The sequence below is a fragment of the Dipodomys merriami genome, unplaced genomic scaffold (assembly GCF_024711535.1).
Source record: "Dipodomys merriami isolate MVZ:Mamm:240054 unplaced genomic scaffold, mDipMer1.0.p SCAF_4, whole genome shotgun sequence".
NCBI lineage: Eukaryota > Metazoa > Chordata > Mammalia > Rodentia > Heteromyidae > Dipodomys > Dipodomys merriami.
The window spans coordinates 77804895-77828740 of NW_027205603.1; the positions used below are offsets into that span (position 1 = coordinate 77804895).

General features: G+C 40.1%; 1 protein-coding gene, 1 long non-coding RNA gene and 1 pseudogene across 4 annotated transcripts in view; 2 read left to right on the forward strand and 1 right to left on the reverse strand.

Moving 5' to 3' along the window:
* Positions 1-7371, reverse strand: part of Samd12 (sterile alpha motif domain containing 12) — a 401118-nt gene extending 393747 nt beyond the window's left edge. For both annotated transcript variants that reach the window (XM_069991305.1, XM_069991302.1), the window contains exon 1: positions 7250-7371. In XM_069991305.1, the coding sequence (XP_069847406.1) occupies positions 7250-7262 (13 nt within the window). In that variant the 5' untranslated portion in view covers positions 7263-7371. The remainder of the gene's footprint in view (positions 1-7249) is intronic.
* A 110-nt stretch (positions 7372-7481) lies between these two features.
* On the forward strand, positions 7482-17501 carry LOC138806321 (uncharacterized). 2 transcript variants are annotated; one of them, XR_011365788.1, is made up of 3 exons: positions 7482-7558; positions 7990-8142; positions 17397-17501. It is a non-coding gene; the product is annotated as an uncharacterized lncRNA (long non-coding RNA). The 2 variants fall into 2 exon arrangements; XR_011365789.1 differs by lacking the exon at positions 7482-7558 and adding an exon at positions 7645-7693.
* Positions 11449-12260, forward strand: LOC138805531 (small ribosomal subunit protein eS1-like; annotated as a pseudogene).
* Positions 17502-23846: the final 6345 nt, after the last annotated feature.

A 23846-nucleotide genomic window follows, 5' to 3' on the forward strand; every position in this document is an offset into this window, starting at 1 on the left:
AGAGCTCACATGTTAAAAACCATCATTTGTGACAGTCACACATTGAGGTGGCAGTGACAGACCAAGAACAAGAGCTCTGGTTCTGTCTGAGTTCTCAAGGACAACTGAAGCTCTGAAGGTCAGCCCTAGAGCTGATCCACAAGCACCTGTCAAACTGCTAGAGATCTGGGATGTTCTGAACAGAATACCACAGCAAGGCAGCTGAGAACGGGAAGAAGCAAAGAACCCAACCTGCCAGCTGGATCGTCTGCGCCCCAGCATCCTGGGAACAAGGCTGTGGGAGGCAGTGAGGCGGGCCACTCCTGTCACCCACATCTGTGCCCATACTGCTTCGCACTTGGAGAGGCAAGCTGTACGAGCATCTTCTTGCACCCACACTTTAGAAAAATCAGACTAAATATAGTTATATTTGCTCTCATGAGCCAGCTTGGAGAGGATGGTGCTGCTATATTCCATTTCAGAGAATCGGGGATGGAGCAGCCTGATGTACAAGAGAGCAGCTTCCCTCACTGGCTCCTGTGATTTTGCCAGTGGCTCATGCCAATAATCCTTGCTACTTAAGAGGCTGAGGACTGTGAGTCAATGCCAACCCAGGTAGAAAAGACTGTGTGACTCCAGATCCAAAAAGCCAGGCTGGAGGCAGGACTCAAGTGGTAGAACAGCAGCCAATTCCTAAATTCTTGCCTCTCTCCCCATACCAGTAGAACAAAAAAGGATGAGAGGTTTAGAATGCAAGATCTCCAGAGGCTGAAGTTCAGTCAATACTAGAGCCCTTAGGGGAAACTTCTTACTCTTTTGGCCAGAAGGCTGAACTCCCACAGCATCAAGACTTGCGAAACTCCCCAGCAGTAAGCACACACCATTCATACACTGTTCTGTTTCTTGCCCTTTGCTCATTCCCCACCCATTGAAATCCTACTCAAAGGATCACTCAAATGCTATTCCTTTTGGTAGGCTATTGCAGTCCAGCTAAAAATTAAATGCTCCACTTGTTTGCAGACCTCCCACGATAAGTTACTTGTGCTTTTCTTGAGCACTTGTATCTTTCAGCCTAATCTGCTTCTCTCCTTCACCCAAGAGGAGGCTTTTTTACTAGACCTCTCTCTAAACCTAGTAGAATTCTTTGTACATAGGCCATGCTCCACTATTGATTGTTGAAAGAAAAGTTAAAATCTTCTTCCAGGGCAGTGAATGAGAGTTTCCCTTAGCCTGTCTTTTTCCTCAAGAATTAGATGTACCAGCCACCTTGCCTTCAGATTTCCCAGTTCAACTTTGTAACATGTCAGGACAGCGATCACTGTGATTCAGCATGGCAGACTCTGCTCCACCAGCAAAGGTATTTTCCAGCTCTCATTCTTCTCACCAGTCCTTGTTCCTTCTGTCATATAAAACAGGGTTGATGACGAAGTGGGATAAAAGGAAGGGTTGGGCCATGCCAGGCAATAGTGGGATTAGACCCAACCCTGTCTGAACTAGCTAAAAAGGCAACAAAAGCCAGGGGAGTGGCAGGAACCACTGCCCTAGCAAGTTTCCAACCAGAGTTTAAGTCTCTGCTTCTTGCTCACCCAGTCACTGCCCAGGAATTTTCAAGAACTGGCATCTCGTAACCATTCCCATGCCCCCAAACAGAATGAACTGATGGAAGCTGTTGAGACAGCATTATTAGAACCTCTTTATTGCTCATATCTTTACTAATAGTCAGATATAATGGTCTAGAAAACAAAATGAAGTAAACCAAAAGAATGGAAGAGAATGAGGGTATAGTTAGCTTAACAATGACACAGAGCCCTGCAGGAGTTAAGTGCTTATGAGGGTAGCTTGTCAATATTACCATTGTTTGGTTTGTGTGTGCTCGTCCTGGGACTTGAACTCAGAGCCTGGGAGCTATCGCTGAGCTTTACCACTTGAACCACAGCCCCACTTCTGGCTTTTTTGGTAGTTACTCAGACGTAAGAGTTTCATGGGCATTCCTGTCCAAGTTGGCATTGAACCACAATCCTCAGATCTCAGCCTCCTGAGTAGCTAGGATTATAGGCATGAGCCACCATGTCCGGCTTCCCACTGCATTTTACATGTACTGTGCAGATGAATACAGTTGGGAATTTTCCAGAAGCATGGCTCAGTGATGGGGGGTGGAAGGAGTAGGGTGGAGGACTACTGTGGAAATCAAACTCATTCATAATCCAATCAATAATTCATTTGTCTTCCTTATGCTTCACAGAGGTTGAAGCTGGGACAGGCATAAGACAGAATGGAAAGGTAGTTAGAGACAAAGTACTGAGAGGCTGACACTGAGAAGCATGTGAGGGTAGGAGGAAGCTATCTCCTCTCTTGTTCCAAGTGTTGTATAAGGGGAAACTCATCACAAAGATGCTTCCAGTCTCTCTCCATCCTCTTATGACCCTTGCTCAGGAGAAAAGACAGCAACTATCTGATGTACAAGTCTATGAAGAATCACAACTCATACAGGACACAGCTCCCTCTCTCCTCTCTCCCTCCTCTCTCTCCTTTCTTGTTCCTCTCTTCTCTCTCTCCTATCCTCTCTCATCTACTTTCCCTCTCCTCCCTCCCTCCCTCATTCTCTTGACAGCTGCCAATATTCTCTGCTCTGGGTTACCAGAAAAAATGGAGGGGGTGAGGGTTCTAGGAATGGAAGTTCACCACATGACAGAGCAATGTTCGCAAAGCCAAAGATAAAAAAAATTCAGCCATGTGGCCTTGTTATAAAGGCCACATTTTTATCTGCTATTGCTACCCCTTTGACTCCATGCCTTAGTTCTCAATGTAAGTTGGGTAGAGAGTCAGTGATTACTGACTCCCAAAGCCCTATGTACCATCACTGCTTCTCATTTCTACAAGTATTCAATACTATTTCTTTTCTATGCCATTCAGTTATTATTTAGCCTTGCCAAATTCCAGGGAAGGACTGTTTTATCACTTTTACTACATAAAAAACCTATAGAATCTACACATTAAATGACTTATCTAAAATCACTTAAGTTAATTTGATTATTTACAAGGAAAAAGTCAGATCCCTTAAAATAGATGTGTTTTAGAGCAAATAGAATAATTGAAATCCATTTTTCTTTAGCAGGGTGGGATGGGGGAGTTGCCAATGCTGAAAATCAAAAATCAATTTTCTGTCATGTAAGAGGAGCTATTCTATTTGGTTTGGATAGAAGCATTATGTACAATGTTCCCCCACCTAACTTTTCTCATTAACAGTGAGGACAAAAAAAGAAACTGTGGAAAAGGAGGAAAATATGGGGAAAAAAAACTTTTCTGGGTCTAAGAAATCATGCATTTATATCTCATTTATGAAAGAATTACTGTGGGTCTCCTAAGTGCCAGGCACTGATCTCAGAATACAAAGTTGAATACAACTCCTGAATGATGAACATTTTTTTCCTTTCTGAAAATTACATTGTAACCCAGTTATGATAAGACAATGTTTCATCAATAGGTACAACCATCAATATGTTCTCTTCGTGGAGACAAGAGTGACTCTGTGGTTCCAGCTGGGATCTTTTATCTAAGATCCTAGTCATCCAGTAAAAGAATAGACTAAATAGTCCCAATTCAATGCAGAATATAACATGGCTCATGTTCTTTGATAGGAAAGCACACCTCCAAGATGCCTAACTACCCACCCACAAATGCAAAACAAAGCATGGGTTGCCACTAGGCTAGGAAATACAAATAAGATGTTCTTAAATTCAGAGAAGAAAATAAGTACTTAGCTGCAGATTCAACAAAATGAATGGGCACCCTACTTAAAATGAACACTTTTACAAGTTCAAGTTCACTTAATAGAGATGGTACACATCATAAAATCCTTCTAATTTGTTACTCATTAGAAAGACTGGCTGGCATGCAAACTATACTTATTCAACATGTAAGTCATAATTGGAGTTCCAGAAGCTGGTTATTTTCCTTGGATGTGAGTTTTGTTTCCTTTTTCGGCAATCATATGTTTTGGGCTAAAATGGAATTGGTGGTCGCCCATGTAAAAGCTTGAGAAGACCTGACTCACAATTGCTTAATAAGCAGGTCAATGTTTTGCTCATATAGAATCATCATCAGCCTATCACTGACCACCATAGGTAGGCAATTCACAACAAAGTGTGAGTAGCCCAATGATATCAGAGCCAATGTGGCTGTTGGTCTCAACCTTCTCTCATGTTTTCAGCACTATGACAAAATGAATGAGCACTCTTCGAGCAATTAACACCTTTACAAATTCAAGTTTACTTAAGAGAAAGGTTACACGTTATAAGAGCTTTCTAATGTGTGACAAATTAGGAAGACTTGCTGGCATGAAAAAGTGAAAAATCAGGATGAAAACATATGGCTTTTTTCTTCTTTGTTTTTCTTTCTTGTGAGGACAGAATGGGAAGGGAGGTTCCATGCAGCCTTCAGTGAGACCTTTCCTTTATCTAATCTTTGCAATGTTCCCAGAAAGTAAACAGTACTGAGCACTTTTTCCCCCCACATATGAAAAAGAAAGCTGCAATGTTAAATAACGTGTACTATATGTCCTCCTCCAGTTCCTCTAGTAAAATGTCTTATTCTCTGAATCAGTGTTTCTCAATGAACTTGACTAAACTGCATTGCTTGGTCTTGGTAGGGAAACTTTGTGTAGGATGCTCATGAAAATTGGGATATTTAACATCACTGGGCCATGGTCACAAAGTACTAATCACAGCCTTTCCCGCCCCCAACCACCAGTACCAGTTCCTCAGCATCTCAAATGTGTCCTAGGAAGACAATGCTACTCTGAGCAGTAGATCAAAAGAACAGATCCTGGTTATTTTTATTATCAAAACTAAAGGCTATGAAGAGGAGTATTTCTTTTTAAAGCTCTTTGTTTTCAAATCTCTCCAAAGAGCTTTATTTGATAACATTTGGGTTTCTAAGAAAGACTTCAGCATCTTATGGAGCCAGTTACCAAAGCTCCATGAACATACTGACCATGAAATCCCTAAATATTTTCTGAGCATATATTAAGGCCAGATTCTGTGTTACTGGCTGGGAAGTTTAAATTCCACAGAGATTTCCCTGAGTCTCAGAGTGTAGTGAAACAGATTAAGGGTGGAATATGTTGGGATAGATTTAAATTCTGGTTCAAGGGAAGCTCAGTGCAGGAAGTTCACAAAACTCTGGGAAGGCAAAGCAACCAAGATGGCTAGGATAGGTTCCCAGAGGGAACTGAAATTCTTCTTGAACCTTGAAAGACTCCATGGGATTAGCCAGCCAAGCCCCAGTCCACGTCAAAAAAACTACACTTACAAAGACTGAGACAGAAATCAATTGCAGCAAAGATTTAAAACACTTCCTTCACTGCATGTCTTGAGACTTATTGTGATGCACACCTGCGATCTTCTGTTTAGGCATTTTCACTAGACAAGTCATACATACAAAAAAAAGATAAATAAGCTCTCTAAAGTTCAGATGTACTTTTTTTTAAGAGCACTTGTTTTGCTAAGGTCTGGTTTCACTGGTATAGTCACCCATAGGACAAGAAATCTGACTAATTCTATACTTCTTACAGTGAACAGGAAATTATCTTCAAGAACTCCATGGCCTGCCAACAGGTGGGAGTGTCACTCATGTGGGGACACAGAAAAGGTATCATAATCAATGTCATCAATGGGTAAGGTGGCAGAGTACCAGTAAGTCAACCTACTATTTTCAAAGTCAATATGAACACATAAACTTTGCCTTATGTGGCATCAGAAGTCTAGTCTATCAATTTTACATCATGCAAAAAGCAAGACTTGCACTACCAACATGTTTGTAGAGAAAAGGCTAGGAAGGAAAGCTTTTGGTTGTCTGTGTTTTAATTTCAGAGCTATCTACATCTATCTTTTTTTAATGATAGAAAGAGAGAGAGAGAGATCTCGTTTGTTGATACAGTTGGGAAGCTGAATGTGGTCAGATAGGGATCTCTGAACCTTAGACCACCCAATGTCAGTAGTTTGCTGAGTTTATGGGTGCTGAGTGTACGAATTTGGTTGTACTACTTCAGGTTGTTAAGACAGAAATTATAAAGAAAGCAAGAACCAGATTGTTTCAGTTTCTCTCTCCTGGGGCAGGGAGTGGTGGCAGAAGCAAGTAAACCCTCTCTTCTTGCTTCTAGCAAGCAAGGAACAAGCTCATTTCCCCCTTGGCAAGGAGCCTAAAGCAGCTGGCAAGCATGCCTTCTTTTTCCTACCTCTGTTCCCCTCTGACCCAAGCTGCACTCAGGAACCATAGTTCTAGAGTGAAAGTAGGCCTCGTTTTTCCAACGATCATTTCATTGGATCATTCAGGCTCCGTTTGATATTAGGAATACTTCTGGTTCACATATTCGCCCTGCTCTCAAAACTCTCCCTAAACAAAGAGACCTGTGTTTCAAAGTATGTGAAACTGAGATTTAAAAACAAAACAAAACAAAAATAACCTGGGGATCGCTCACATCATTACCTGAGCCCATTTTCTTTTTTTTTTTTTTTAACCAGGAAGTTGGAAGGTGGCAGGGCTATGCGGACCCAACAGCAAATCCCAAACTCAAAATTACACAAGGGAAGAGGAAGGTAGTACAGGATTCCCCCGCAGATTCTAAGAGAGGCTGCTTGTCTTTTCTCCCTGGCTGATGACAAGGCTTCCTCCTCTCTGTAAACTTTGCTAGCCCCAGGGAGGGCTGTATACACAGAGGCGGGTGTAAGGGCACTGTTCCCCATGGGTGCTTTGGTGTAAATGCTGCTGGGCACAACAGGACAAGGGGCCCTCAACCCGATCGCACCCCAAGCTTGCGGATGACGCACCTGGGCCAGGGACTTCTCCCACATGTGGATGGCAAAGCAAGCATCCCCAAATTGGTGGCCACTTGGTCGGCCCCAGTCAAAAGTGACAGGCAAAGGGACACCTTAGGACTGTAGCCTCACGCCGATCTCTCCCATTCTCCCCCCAATTCCACACACACACACACACCCGCCCACCCCTGCACAATCGCTCTGCCGTTAGGTGCACTTTCCATCTCCTACCCTAAAGTCTGGTGCACCTGCGTGTCTATCTCCAAAGCAACTGACTAGGGCGCCTCCTGGCCTTCCGCGGCTCAGGTGGATGCCCAGTGGCTCGAGGGAAAGGGGGCCCTCTCCCCGCCACCCCCTTTCCTCTCCTCCCCACCATAGCTGAGCTTCCACGGGGATGTGTGGGTTGGGGTGCGCGGGTTTAGAGGGAGCTTAAAATGCCCCCAAGCGTCCCTTACCTTCCACAGCCATTCTCTCAGAGCTTCCCTAACGCATGCATAATTTTCTTGGCCGAGGTACTCCGCCTGCCCCGCGCTCCCCCCGCCCCTCGCCTTCGCCTAAATATTCTGCGCTCATCTGCTCCAGGACCAACCTGCCGCGGTCACGCAAAGCGAGCAGCCGGCTCCCGGCTCCGCGCAGGGCCACCTGGGAAGTGTAGTCCGTTCTCTTCACAGCCACCCACCCCCTCCCCCTCACCCCAGAGGACACCCCAAGTTCCCCCACGAGACACGATTCCGCCATCACCCTCAAGCCTCAGACCTCTTTCAGTGAGTTCAAACGAAGTGTTCCTTTTGGGGGGAGGGGGATTGAGGAGGGAGCGTGGCAACCCTTGGAGGTGACAGAGACTACAAATCCCAAGATGCAGTGCGGCGCGATTCGTTGGGCGCTAAAAGGAGGGACTGGTGATTGAAACCTTTCCTGTCAATTAGGGGCTTTGGGTATACCTGGCCACCCTGGTGGGCCTGGAGGCAGCAGGTGTGCTGGTTTGTGCTGTGTACTCCTCATTCGCTCTTGGATCTTGCGTCACCCGTTTGGTGAGAGCAGAGCTACCAGCTGCCTGTGGCTCTCCACTGAGGCCAGAGACCTGCTGGGGAGGTTCATTTGAAAGTTGGCTCTTTTGCACCCTGAGCTGTGGGGTTGGTGGGGAGACTCACCAGGTGAGACAGTATCTCCTGATCCTCCAGTGTGTTTCCTGCAGCTAAATGCCGAACACCAACACCGAGGAGAGGAGGGAGTGGCTTTAAAAACCTCCAACAAGCAATAGCCGCAAGGAGTTAGTATGAGCAAATATTATAGGAGCCAGGATTCCACTGGTGGACAGATGACCAAGGACTTCGATCTGACTTCCAAGGTGAGAGGCCTGGGGTCTCCTGGCAGCCTATGATAGGCTCCAATCCTTAATGGTGTCTAAGAATGAGTGCTCTTTCAACTTCTGAACCTATACCCTACCAGCCCGGACTGATAGAAAGATAAGGGGAAATCATAGGAGTGGCAGTAGAATTCCAGAGCTAGTAAATACTGACAAAATCTAAGCATCTATTTTTTTCCTTTCGAATGAGGAAATGCAGATACAGGCATGGCAGATAGGTATAAATCAATGTCCTTGAACTCCAGACTAGCTTAAGATTAAATTGCTTGAGCTCAAAAAGCCATAACTACCCAGCCCCTCAACTTTGCTAGGCACCCTCCACTATCTTGTTTTTAAAGCGCCCACGGAAAAAAACCAAAACCCAAAATATAAAGATCTTTAGACAAAAATCTTAGTCATAAGAATCTCTCTCTCTCTCTCTCTCTCTCTCTCTCTCTCTCTCTCTCTCTCTCTCTCTCTCTCTCTCTCTCTCTCTCTCTCTCTCTCTCTCTCTCTCATTCTCCCTCATCCTCATTCCCTCTCTCCCTCTCTTGTGCTGATCCTGAGGCTTGAACTCAAGACCTAGATGCTGTCCCTGAGATTGTTTTTCTTAAAGTTAGAACCACAATCCTCAGATCCCAGCCTCCTGTGTAGCTGATAGCTGAGCCACCAGTACCTGGCTAGAATCTTTCCTCAAAACAATCTTGTTTCTGAATATATATGCATACCTGGTTTTTTATATTTGCTAAATATTTGCTTAGTCTTTCTGTTCAGTAATAAATATGACTGTATATACATAGTTCAGAAAATGCTTGCATGTAACTCCAAAATATTCTTTGTGATAGTTTTTACTGCTGAGTCCATGAAGCCATGTACAAATCAAACCTAAGACTTCTATAAACAGTAGAGAGAGACCTGTTTAGTGAGACACAATTTTCATGGAGACAAGAATTCTCCAAGCTAAATTTTCTCTGGCCTGGTCTATATAAAAATCATGAAAGCATTGCCTTGAATGCATGGGAAAAAAACAAGTGATACATGTCAGTTTGGAAAGTTATTAAAGACAAGCTAAAGAGATTTTTGAATTAACAGTGCTTTTCAGAGGACTTAATATTTGAATACCAAGATCTTTAAAAGCTTAAAATGACATCAATAACTGGGGATGAATATGACCAAAAGTGTTCTCTCTCTTTGTATATAACACACACACACACACACACACACACACACACACACACACATATCTCTGTGTGTGTATTTGTGAAATATTATAATATAATGAAACCCACTTCAAGCTGTTAAAATGGAGGGGAGACACAGAGCTAAGGAAGTGACAGAGGGATGAATTTGGTCAAAGTACATTATATGCCTGTTTGGAAATATCACAATGAAACCTTTTGTACAATTTACAAAAATAAATAAGTAATGAAAACTATTCCAAATTAAAGAAGAAAATACACAAATGCCTTTCAGCTTTGCTCAAAAATATAACTACTTACAGATTTTTGTAAACTTAAGTGCCCCCTGCTCAAACCCCTAAGGTAGGGCTTGAAGGTAAGTGTTTTTAGCCAGAGTTGAAAGCTATTGATATCACCTTGATCCTGTAATTGTACAAAACCAGTGACCTGAACAAGCTTGAAGGGAGAAATTTCCCTGGAGACATCAGATAAGGACATAGCCCAGCTGACACCTTGATTGGCATCTTAGAAACCTGTGCAGTGATCACAAATGAGCTCTCTCAAATGCCCAAGCTACAAAATTGTGAGCTAATAAGTATATATGGTTTTAAGTTACCAACTTTGTGATAATTTTTTATGCAACAATAGAAATGAATCTTGAATAAATCCTGTATTTAGACCATATCCTAGCCTTGGTTCTTGTAGGCAGAGACAGTTAAAATAATTATGATAGCAATAACAATACTTTCAAAGCAAGACTCTGGAGTAGAACCCTCATCCTGTCCCCAGCATTCTTTCCTCTTTTTCCTAGTTCTTCAGGTGATTGGAATCTATAACTTGTATTGTAATCACCTTAAAGAGAGAAAATTTTGCCTGAATAAGAAGAGGAGCTACTTGTTGCTATTATTACCTTGCTGGAATCAGACATCCTGACTCTGGGGATTCTGAGTTGTTTCTCTGTGGATGGGAGATATACAAATTGGCAGTGTTGGTTCTCATCAAGCTGGAAGAAAGACAGTGGGAGTGGATTTATGTATAGCACTTACTTAGAAAGGCACCTGGCTCTTAGTTAATAACATACACTTGATAGTAAGGAAGCTAAAGCATACAACAAAGTACCTTGTCCCTTTAAGTTCTCAAACATATCACCTTTATTTCCTTTTCTACATGTAATTATTCATCAATTATCATCAAGTATATGTCATTCTTTTCTCTCTCATTTCAATCTATTATATTTATTCACAAACATGTATTAAGTAATCAACATGGATTCAATCATTCCATGGGCCTAGGTAATCCTAGATAAGCTCATAGACTTAATAGCAGGGGACCCATGATGAGGGGAAGAAACAGGAGACGGGTAGGTAAGCAATTTGACTGTTAAATAGCATGTGATAAAGGATATCTATGGTCAGTATGAGTTAATTTTAGGGCTGGGAAGGTGGCTCAGTGGTAGAGTGCTTGCCTCACATGCATGAGGCCCTGGGTTCGATTCCTTAGCACCACATTAGCAGAAGAAGCTGGAAGTGGTGCTATGTCTTAAGTGGTAGAGCACTAGCCTGGAGCTGAAGAGCTGGGGGTCAGTGCCCAGGCCCAGAATTCAGGCCCCAGGACCAACAACAACAACAAAAAGAGTTAATTTTATATGTAAACTTGACTGGGCCATACAGTGCCCAGATATTTGGTCAGATTTTATAGATACTCTGTGAGGTGAAAATAATATTGAAACAAGTGAATTGTAGTTGCATCCTTGACTTTTCTGGTCCTCTGGCCTTTAGACTCAGACCAAAACTAAATCATCATCATACCAGGTAGCTGCAGAACTTGAGAACTGTCATAATTACATGAGCCAATTGCTTATAGTACATCACTTTCCCTATGTACATATGTCCTATTGGTTTTATATGGGTAGAGGCAGGCATTCCAATGGCAATTACAGGTGGTACAAATGCTCCATGGAGAGCAGACAGGATAGAGTTTGGATACAGTAGATTGGGAGGTAGGAGAGGTTGAGTACAATAGACTGGGTGACACCAATCAAGATCATTAGACACATAAATTGTCATATTATAAAAGTAATAAAATTAATTTAAAAAATAGGATCCCCTTTGGCTCTCTAAGAAACAACACCATGGTGGTTGGCAAGAACTAATGCCTTACAAAAGGCAGCAAAAGGAAGTGGCACTGTGGCTCAAGCGGTAGAGCACTCGCCTTGAGCTGAAGAGCTGAGGGACAGTGCCCAGGCCCAGAGTTCAAGCCCCACGACCGACCAAAAAAAAAAAAAAGGCAGCAAGAAAGGAGCCAAGATAAAAGTGGTTGACCTATTTTCTTAGGAAGATTGGTATGAGTGAAAACACTAGCCTCATTCAATATAAGAAATGTTGAGAAAACATTAGTCACAAGGACTCAAAGAACCCAAATCACTTCTGATGACCTCAAGGGCTGGATATTTGAAGTGAGCCTCAGTGACCTGCAGAGTGATGAATTTACATTTAGACAATTCAAGATAATTACTGAGGCTGTTCAGGGCAAGAACTGCCTGGCCAACTTCTATGGCATAGATCTCACCTGAGGTGCGGTGTGCTCCATGCTCCAAAAGTGGCAGATCACGATGGAAGCTCACGTTGATGTCGAGACTGCAGGTGGTCATTTGCTTTGTCTGTTCTGTGATGGTTTTACCAAAAATTGCAACAATCAGATCTCAAGACCTCCTGTGCTCAGCACCAACAGGCCTGCCAAACCTGGAAGAAAATGATAGAATGCATGACCAGAGAAACGCAAATGACTTGAAAAAAAATAGTTAATGAATTGATTCCAGACAGCCTTGGGAAAGTCATAGACAAGTCTTGCTAGTCTATTTATCTGCTTCATGATGTCTTTGTTAGAAAAGTTGAGCAAGCTGGTGGATACAAATCACCAGTCCAAGGGCAGATTCATATATGAAGGTGCTAAGAAGTGTCTAAAAGCACAAATATATTGTGCCCCATCCTGAGAGTTTTGGCTTTTCCTCTGAAAGTAGATGAAAAACAATGAGGAACAATGAGGGATCTAAGTATTCAGATTTTCCCAGCTCAAAACTATATTGGTACGAAGGACAATGGTGAACCAATGCAACAGCAGTATCCACAAGACAATATGTTGGAAATGATCTGTACAGCTTGGGGGTGGGAGGGTCGGGGAGAGGGAAAGGAGAAAAATGAGGGAAGGGGTGACACATTTGACAAGAAATGTACCTATTACCTTATGTAACTGTAACCCCACTGTACATCACCTGACAATAAAAATAAGAAAAAAATGCATAGAAACCAACACTGGATTCTGATATAAACTTAGCAGGCAGGATATTATTTCTCTATTTACCAGTGTTTAGTTAACAATTAATTACTAGCATAGCAACAACAGTAATAGACTATAACTGATTCTGTGCTAGAAGCCACAATGTAAATTCTCTACCTTTCTCACTTTTCTAGCACTGGATCAGGGAGAGAATTTGATTTAATTGCTAAAGATGATTTGTTCATATGATTCCGTTAGAGCAGGACCTGAGAAGTTCTTCAGGATGTCCATTCTTTTTCTTTATTTATACATTCTTTATTCAGTGTGATTATGGTACAATCACAAAACTAATATTTTAGCCTTCCTTGTGGAACTAATTTCTGGCCAAGTGAATCTAATAAATGATGAAAACTTCTTAAAAATATATTGTTTATTATTATTATGATTATTATTATTTAACAGTACTTGAGTTTGAAATCAGAGTGTTGTGGCTTGCTAGGTTGGTGCTCTACCACTTGAGCCATACCTCTAGTTTGGGGTTAAAAGGATAATTTTACCTGGTGTGGCTCATTTTACTCTTTCTCTGATCTTCCTGCTTCTTACTTAGGACATAGTATCAATGGTTGGAACTTCTTTGAAGTATTTATCATTCTTTATGGTTTGTGACATAGGAAACAAAGGATATGGCAGAAAGAGAAGAAAGATGGGCTTTTGGTATCACTTAGCCAGCCATAGACAATCTCTGGATTTTTTTTTCATACAACAGGATATTAAACCATATATTATTTAAAGGACTGTTTTTGGTCTTTTTAAAATATCAGTAGCCTAGTAGAGTTCCTAACTTGTATACTATTAAACTGTTGTTTTACATAACCACTTTCAGTGTAAAACTAACACACATGCCTTATTCTTCTATTCCCACATTTTTTAAGTTGTGGTTACATAGTAAGCACTCAATAAACAGTTTATGATATTGTCATTATTTTCATTGTTATTATCAGCACTTATTGATTGATTACAGTGTCAGGTTCTGTGCTAAGCTCCTTTATATACGTTACCTCATTTAATGCCAACAAAATGCTTGAAGACACACCATTTTCAAATTAAGAAATAGAGGGTCTGTGAGATTGAATAATTTGTTCAATGTCTCAAAAATATGAAATGCTTGTAAAGGATTAAGTCTGTTGAAGGGCAAGGATTTGTAGTGCCACATTGCTCCATTTAGATTTCAAAACTGGTTATGTGATCACAAAACTGATTTCATGTCTACTTGAACAGTTAGGAATTGCTAATGAGAAATCGAAGGGCTTAAAATACAGTAACACCAGAAAGCTTGATATATGCAATCATTCAATAATGTTTAAATGCTTCAGAAAGGAAAATATGAACTCATCACATTCCTCTAGTGGTTTAGATTTGAAAAGTAGAAGTATTGTCATATGACCACAGGTTCTACCAGATCATAATGTTTGAAATAACATGCGTGTATGTCTTTCTGTATTTGTTGTTCTAACTAAGGTGCTGTGTTCATTAGATTCAATAGGAAGAATTCCTTAGTCTCCAAATTAGGCTGATCATATTTCCATATCATCTGGGAGATCTGTAAGTCTAATCAGGAAGACCCAATCCATAAAGTCTAAAGTTTTAACATGATGGAATTGAGAGGAATAAAAAAAACACCCTTGCTAATCTTGAATCATGAACAGAAGTGCCATCCATTCAAGTTATACCAAGCATCTATGAAAAAAGTAAGCATATTTCAGGGAATGTGAACTAAGCTATACTTAAATCACATTGCATTTGAGTAAATGGTATGGTGTGTTGTCTGTAATAAAAGTTGGGAGACATTCTTACTATCAAAATCAAAGACAAGTTATTTTTCCAAAATGTGGGTGGAATTTACTTTTGCTAGCTATGGTTGTCTTAGTATTTAGTATAAACATTTAAGCTTTATAAGCATATACTGCTAAGATGTAATCCTAAGGGATATTTAGTAGCCTTTGACTATTAATCATTTTTTATATTGCTGTGCCTTAATTTTTCCACATGTACAGGAATTCAGTGAACTAAATAATGTGTGTATTATCTAAGTTATTGTTGGTGCTCAGTGATAATTGAGAGCATGTGGAAAGAGTATTGAGCACCAATCTCAGTACTTAACAGACATCCAATAAATTGTTAGCTATCATCCTTATCATCATCATCCTCGCCTTATTATCTTCATCTCCCAATAAAGCCTTATTAGCTTTTTCCAGAAACCCAAGTACACATTCAGAGAAGTGGGAACAGAGACCTGCAGGTTATTTGCAGGATCTGAAGCAAGACTACCAGTCTGGTTTTTAGTTAAATCACAGGATAAGCTTAAATTCAGCCCTCTAGATAGCTCTTTCAGGCAGGCAGGCAGGGAAACACCATGGCGATGCTGTGGAAAACTAGTGAAGAGAACACTTGCCCATTGTTTTGATAGACTCTGTTGAGAGAAAAGAGTGTGGGATTATTGTTGACCAGGATAGCTGATTATATACTAACACTGTGTGCTCTGGAGTTGTGATCCTCATGTCAATTTTCAGCAGCACTTCTTAGCAGAGCTGTCACTCTACAAACACTGGAAATTGTGAACAGTCTTTTCTACCTCAGAGTTGTTCTCTGGAAGTAGTCTTTATCTGTACATACTTTCAAAAAGGATGGTGCTGATTTTCAGTATATAAACTACACATGTCTAGTAGTGACATCAACATTTGATGGATTCTCTTTGACTTCTTCCTTCAAAATAGCCAAGATTCTTCATTAGATAGAGATTCCAAATCTAACCAGAAATGGTGTTTTTAATCTATTTAAAAATTTTTTTTGTTTTCTAGTAATTATTATTTTAATCATATGAATCTATGGGGTATGGGGTGGTATATGGGGTGTAATGATTAAACCAGATTAAAACATTTAACATTTTGGATTAATATATAAAAATTTTACATATTTTTCTATCCCACTGATATTCAATGCACATGTACAAGAGCTACTAATTAATTCAGGGTTTATTATTAATCTTGTTCTTTCTCTTCTGTTCTCTCTCAAGGATTCTGATCTTTATTTCTTTTTACATGATGATCTGATATATATATATGTATTAAAAGTATAATATGTATATTATACTTTTAATGTTTACACTAGAGCCCAATGAGTTTTCAACCACATTATTGCATTTTGTCCTTGCATTAATTATGAGTGGATATTATTTAGTCCATTTTGTAGGTATAGATCAGGGCTGGGAGAAGATAGGTGATTTTTCCAAATTGAGTCAGATAAAGTATGACTTCAACATACTTTAGATTTCTAGATCTTGTATTTTTCCTCTTCCATTTTAACCTATTATCTCCTCAGATATAAAAATACAATTTACTAGACCTCTAAAATATGTAAAAATTTACTATTATATGAAACAATCCCATTTGGCATTAAGCATTTCAATGAAATCTTACCCTAATTATGCAAAATAATTCACTGACAAGAAACTTTCTTTGAATAAGCTTTAAAAATACAGCAGTCTCAATGGAAGATTTTAGCAAGAAGATGTTCACCTCTAGCAATTGTAGCCTAAGTTCTTGTTCTCTGTCAGAGAGGTCATCACAAGGTTTACTAACTACTCTGCCTGCCATAGAATTCTTCTCTTGTGCATCCCTTTCCCACCAGCAAAGAGAATGAGAGACCTGAATTTAATCACCTCACTCTATCTACCATGAAGCCCTCAGGTTACATCCTAGACTTTGTTCATAAACTCACTATGTCTACCTTTGTCTGCCATTTGATTGTTTTTCTCTGTTCTTCTTTAACAGCACTCATTTAAACTTGTAAGATATATTTACTGTTTTCATTCTAATGGTATCAATTACCTCTCTGAATCCATAAGGACAGAAATGGACTGATTTTGCATACTTTTGACATTTCAGCAACTAGCAGTTTATCTGGCCTGTAATAAATATGCAATGCATGTATTATCTGCATATATATACATATATGTATATATATATATATATAATGACTGACTGAAGGAACCCATAAATAAACTAATCATATTTATTTTTCCAATGATATGTCAAGTTAATGCCTTGTTTTTGTTTGCTTTATGTTCTATATTCTTTCTTTTTGGTCGTGGGGCTTGAACTCTGGGCCTGGGTGCTGTCCCTGCACTCCTCAGCTCAAGGTGAGCGCTCTACCTCTTGAGCCACAGCGCCAAGAAGTAGATTTTTTTTGGGGGGGGGGTCCGGTTGTGGGGCCTGTACTCTGGGCCTGGGCACTATCCCTCAGCTCTTCAGCTCAAGGCTAGCGCTCTACCACTTGAGCCATAGGCACTACTTCCGGCTTTTTTCCTTTTGCTTATGTGGTGCTGAGGAATCAAACCCAGGGCCTCAGGCATGCAAGGCAAGCGCTCTACCACTGAGCCACCTTCCCAGCCTGAAGTAGATATTTTTACACTTGGAATTAGCTCAGAAATAAGTATAAGACAAGTTCATCTAAGATATTTTATTTCACAGTAGAGGTAAAAAAGATTTGCCCAGCTCACATCATTGGAATAGGTCCAGGTCAAAATTTTTGTTGGAGTTTTGTGTCAGGGATTGCATATGGCTTTGAGTGTGTCTTCCAGGGGTTCATGAGTTAGAAGCTTAGTTCCAAGTGTAGAAAGTTAAGATATGTTGGTACCCTTAAAAGTTAAAGTCTGTGGAAAGTTGTGGTCATTAAGATTTTACCATGGGAAAGGATTAATGTAGTCTACATAGAATGCAAGTTGGGCTTTCTGTCTTCCTACAGGACATCTCCCTCTTCCTCAGATTCTCATCACTGTGACACAATCTCCTATGAAGTCCTCTCCAAAGCCAAGCTGATGTCAGTGCCAGGCTCTTGAACCTGCAGAATTGTGAGCTAAATAACCTCTTTCCTATGTAAGCTGTTCAGCTTCAGCTATTTCATTACAGTATCATTAAACTAGCACTTCTTTTTTTCAGGTAGTACAGTGGTAAGGGAGATCTTCTGCTCGCTGATAAACTTGACTTAGTGGCTGAACCCTAAGGAAGTTGGGACTGCTCTGATTTTCAGCACAGATTCATGTGTACCTTGGGATTGCTCTGCCCCAGGCTGAAGTGAGCAGCTACCTAGAAGTATCTTTTCTCATAGATATGGCAAAGGAGCAGGAAGAAAAACAGCTTTTAAGGCTTATATTACTATTGGGATATTTTCATTTCTTTCCCTTAGTGTTTTATCAAAGAGAGTTACCTGGTCAATCCCAAAGTTAAACAAGGAGGAAATGAGCTGGGTGCTGTTTACTCATATCTGAAATCCTAGCTATTCAGGAGGCTGAGATCTGAGGATGGAGGTTTAAAGGCAGTCCCAGCAAGGAAGTCCTTGAGACTCTTATCTTCATTAACCACCAGAAAACTGCAAGTGGACCTGTGGCTCAAAATGGTAAAGAACTAGCCTTGAGCAAAAGAAGCTCAGGAACAGCATCCAAGGCCCTGAATTCTAGCCCCACAACTGACAAAAAAATCAAGGAAGTGTATTCTGCCTATGAAAAACCCATGGAAAGGATGCAAATCCAGGAATGGGATAAAGAATAGGACAAGATCCACAATTATTGCAATTATTGCACATTAATTTCCTAGAGCTTCTATAACAAATCACCATGTGGCTTAAAATAACAGAAAATTATTTGATGATTATGTTGGAGACTAGAATTCTAAAATCAAGATCTTGACAGGGCTGTACACAGATATTGGGGCTTAATAATTCAATATACCTGTTTAGGGGAGACAATTCCAGAATCTCCTACCCTCTTATACTGGACACCAAGTATAGTATCATGTGGAACTTAGCCTGAAATTGAAATTCTTGGATTTCACTTTAGATCTACCTCATCAGAAACAGGTTTTGCAGATGATTTAATTTCATGCTGAAGTATGAGCACCGTAAGTATATCAGATAGTAGAACTGAGGCTTTGCAAAGGGTTTGATTTAATCATTGCTCTCAAAAGGGGTTTGTAGTTGTGATGTGGGGTGGGTGCTAATCAAGAGAAAACATAGCTGAGTTGCTTTTCAGTGTTCGATATATTTGTGGAAATGATTATTAACAAAGACCTACTACTCTGAAGAATTACCTTATACAGTATACAGTACATAGAAAAAGATGCCAAAACTGAATACAGTATCACAGACATGAGACAGAGGAAGCTAATTTACTAATAAATCCCATATAAGGCACAACAAAACAATATAGAGTTAGAACTTAAATGAAGTTAGATTCATATGTTTAAAAAGTAGTGTAGAGGTTAAGAATGTGGCTTAGTGGTAGAGTGCTTGCCTAGCATGAAGCCCTAGGTTCAAATTTTTAGTACCATATAAGCAGAAAAAGCTGGAAGTAGTGCTGTGGCTCAAGTTGTAGAGTGCTAACCTTGAGCTCAGGGACAGCGCCCAGGCCCTGAGTTCAAGACCTAGGACTGGCAAAAAAATAAAAATAAAAATAGAATGTAGTGTAGAAATCAAGAATGAGTGCATATTCATTTGAAAATACCTTATATTGCCCATGATATGTGAGTATGGATTGTAATTATATATATACATACACAATATTATATATATATATATATAATGTTGTAGGTTAATTTCTTTGTATATCAGAATTAGAAAATATAGAAAAAAGACCATAATAGAAGCCTTATGCCAATATATATCTATGAAGACATTCTTTCTTTAAAGTAATAATAAATTTCCTAGTTCTGAATTGAGGCAGAGACAGATAGTTCCAATTTTTTTCTTCAGTGCTCCTGGGACTTAATATGGTATTTGGTTTTAGGACATTTGAATGACAAAACTGAAACTTTGTCTTAGAGTAGTGAAAGACCTCTGAATAAATGTGAGTTTGCTCAATAGATTTAACTTATATGAATCAAGTGCTTATTTAGCAGTTACTCTTTACAAAAATCCTTCTAAATGCTTTCTTTACCTATGACCAGGCATACTGACTCTGCAGACTGCATGCTTAACCTCCATGCTCTGCTGCCCTTCTGAGTTTCATATAGTATGCATCTCTAGCATATGCAGTTTTGAAGAATGGTAGAACTACGTCAGAGTATGGATGGAGCTGGATGCGTTAACATCAGGTGTGCATTCAAAAATGTTCAACTTTGTACTCTACTTCTTGAAGAGTAGGCAAGTAAATGGATAAAACCTCAGGAGCCTTTTCTTTTCAGGGGGTCATATTCAACTTATTGTTGGTGGAGGGGTGCAGAAAACAATGCATATTGTGCTGTTTCAAAAGCAAAGAATGGGATTGGGCTTTTGGGGTGAGAGATGAGGAAAATCTCATCAGTGGTCACAGAGTAAGTCTGGGAGAATTCATGCAGCCAAAGGGAGGAAAAAGGTTCCTCGGATCCTGATGACAGATGGCTGTCCTCATAAACCTGACGGCATGATCTAAGACTCAATCCTAATGTCTGCAAATGCAAAGGAGCCAAAGAAAAATGGGACATGGGCGATGATTTAGATGGCACCTGGGAAAGAATGAATGCAGTACGTGCATAGTGTAGCAGTTTTGTAGGGTTTTGATTTTTTCCATGTCTTTCCAGGCTGTGGTACTTGTTTGTGCAAATGTCACATTGCATAGTATTTTTGTGAGGTCTGTGTTATGCAAGGATGCTAAGAGCTAGAGATCTGAATCTTATAGGGTAGAGATAATTTGGGGCTGATTTTTTTTTGTCCCTGCAGTCATTAAGGCTAGTTAAGGCTAATAAAGTAGTATATGTTCTGTGCCTCAGATAAACAAGGATGTATTAATTAAGCTTTTCTCTACATCTGTACATAATCCTTCCTCTTGGGGCTAGTGGTCCTTTTTTCCACTCCCTGGGCTGGTTTCAGGGAAAAAGAACACAAACACAACCACAAAGACTTACAGGGACACAGTTCCTTCTGAGTACTACCTTACATCTACTGCAAATTTATTCTTTTTCTAATGACACAGTGATGACATAGAAATGTCTCTTACTATGTACTCTCTGTGGAAATAAAAACAAAAGAATTAATATCTCTGGCAATAATTTTCTTATCTGCAATGTGGACAATAATCCATTCCTTATGTTGTTTTTGAGGAGCTTTCTTTTTTAAAATTTTATTTTATTGGGCTGGGAAGGTGGCTCAGTGGTAGAGCGCTTGCCTTGCATGCCTGAGGCCCTGGGTTCGATTCCTCAGCACCACATAAGAAAAAAGAAAAAAGCTGGAAGTGGCCCTGTGGCTCAAGTGGTAGAGCGCTAGCCTTGAGCTGAAGAGCTGAGGGACAGCGCCCAGGCCTCCAGAGTTCAGGCCCCACGACCGGACCCCCCCAAAATTTTTTTTTATTTTATTTTAAGGGTGATGTCAGAGGGGTTATAGTTACATAAGTAAGGTAATAAATACATTTCTTGTTGAACACTGTTACCACCTCACTAGTTTTTTTCCACTTTTCCTCTCTCCCTACTCCCCTCCTCCCCTAGTTGTAGAGTTTATTTCCAACACGGTGTCTTGTGACCATCGCTGTGGCTCTGGTTCACCCTTTGTCTTTTGTCTCGCCATTTTGTTATTCCTCTTCCCTCTCCAAAATCAGAAATGTAAGCAATCATCTAACCCAAAAGTCATGGGCTTTAAATAATGAATATTGATCCCCTCATACAATTTCTGTGGTTCAAGTAATCTGAGAAAAGATTATCTGGGTGACTCTAGCTCCGCATCCTTCACAAGGCTGCAAGCAGGACACCAGTTTTCAACAGAAGTCTTCACTAGCATTTGGAGTATCTGCTCCAAACTGGGTGCACTCCACAAGTTAATACTGGCTCAATACCTTGCAACATGGGGAAGACAAAATTATGGACTGATTTTTTTCTCCCATAGTCTTAAATGCTAATGAAAGACTATCCCTCTTTCTAGAATACTCCAAAGCTGTGATATTCCAAATCACAGTTGGCTTTCCCTGTGGGGGAAGTGAACATCCTCCTGCCTTCAAGCTGTATAAGATCCTCAAAATCATCTGGCTCATGATGAGAGAGACACTTATGCTACTTGTTGTCTTCCCATGGCCTATATTCCTGTATTGATAGTTTCTATGGCCCTTGAATTATGTTATACTATCCAAATGGTCCCTGGCACATTATGTTATAATACCCAATGGTGCTCTATAGTGGCTGAGATAGGGATCATGGAGGAAACTACAAGACCTTCTCGTGAGAAGTGAGATGCTAAGTCAGGACTATACCTAAAGTGAGGAAAATTAGGCTCCACTTTTTGAAGAGAGTATCTAAGAACAGACATACTTTATACTTCCACAAAAGATAGCACCCTTAAAATATTGCAATAGAATTTCAGTGCTTAGTAAATGAAAGCAATTATTAGTTGAAAACTTAAATACTATCTTGTTTGAATCTATCCCCAAGAACCCAACCTCGTGCTTGGTATTTAGTGGCTTTCTTAAATAATGAGCTCACACTATTGCTTGCCTTGTGTTAGGTGTTGTAATAATACTCTGGATGGAAAAAATTAATCTTCATAATGATTATGGACATTGGTGGCTAGGCAATTAGTGTTCTAATTTTACAGATGGAAAAATTTGCAGAGGAAGGCTAAATTCTGCACAAGAAAGTTGAAGAGTTTGAAGTTTACATATAGAAGATAGGGAGGGCACCAGACATTCATCTCAACGAGTCAACTCAAACTCAGCCTTTAACTACCTTACTATGAGTCTTTCTACCCATCAAGGCCTCCAGAATTATTTATATGAAATACTAATGCCTCTGAAACATATTTGTCTGGGACTATTGTAGAAGTAGAATAGATATTACTTGAATTGTGAACTCTGTAGCTTGAAGCTCTATCAGATCTAGCTTGCCCTAAAAAATCCCAGGCAGTCTTCCCTAATGGGAAAAAGTTCTTTGCATTTTTCCCTTTCACACCATCTGCTAAGAAACATGACAGTCATTCTACTGTTTTGTTCTGCACTTCAGATTTATCCTTGAAACATTGTCTGAACAGCTTCTGTTTACACAAAAAGTTTGACAACCATCAAATTAGATAATCTCAGAGATCTTTGTTTACAGTCCTTTGATTTGATAAGTCCTTCTTCTGCCAGCTTTCTCATCATTAATAAAGATGGTGACCAAATCCAGTCAATTCCAGCCTCATCAATTTCTCCCTTGATGTTCCTTTGGTCGTCTCTTAGCCACTGCCCTTGTCTGACTTCTGATATGGACTGAGATTGACACACTGACGCAGTCCTTAACAGAGTTCTCGTCTCCCATCCATCTCTCTTCCTCTTTCAAATGATCTTGTGTCAAATGGATGCATAAATCTCCATGAAGGTCTTTCTTCACTCTGCCACTCCATTTTAGAAATCAACCCTTCAACTTTCCTCATGGGGGTCAGATGGGATGAATACATGTCAATAGGCAGTTTCTGTAGACAAAAGTTTAAGAGAAGCTAACTTTTGTTGTTTTTCTAACAAGCTTTTATCCTCTTGGGCTTTTCAGGGAAATGCACAGGTTTCTGGTCATGGTTATTTTGAGCTGTGTAGGATGATGATTCTTATCAGTGTACCTCTTCCCTGACACCTCTCACTTGGTGATAAGCCCTTACTCTCTGTAGTGTCCCTTATCGGGGTGAAAGTCCAGGAAGTATTTCCTGAATTAGTTGTTGCTTTGTCTCCATTCTGCCCAATTCTGACCCCCTGAGAAGCACTATTTCAGAACTGTAAGTTATGTTTGTGCATTATATGCATATATTTTGACTTTCAATAAAGAAAGTTGTGTATAGATGTATCTACATATATACATACATATATACATATACATACTACATGCATGTATACATATGTATATGCATACATATATACACATATACATCTGCACATACACACACACACACACACACACATATATATCCATATCTATCTTTCCCAGGTTCAGGGGATAGCATATGTTGCTAACAATAAAAGAAAGTGACAGAAGAGTCACTTTACAGAGTTAGGAATGGCTAGAGTAAACAGCAGTAAAAGAAATAGCACAAGGGAGCTGACCAAGAGCTTGACTCTAAACAAACCATCTGAAACAGCAGTCAACCTGGCCCAGCAGTTGGGGATTTTATCTGGATTATCCTAACAATTGTAGTTTTCAACAGGGAGTTGCAAGATAAAATTTGCACTTCAGGAGGATCATTCTGGCTGTAGTGTGGAGAAAGGATTGGCGGTAAAGA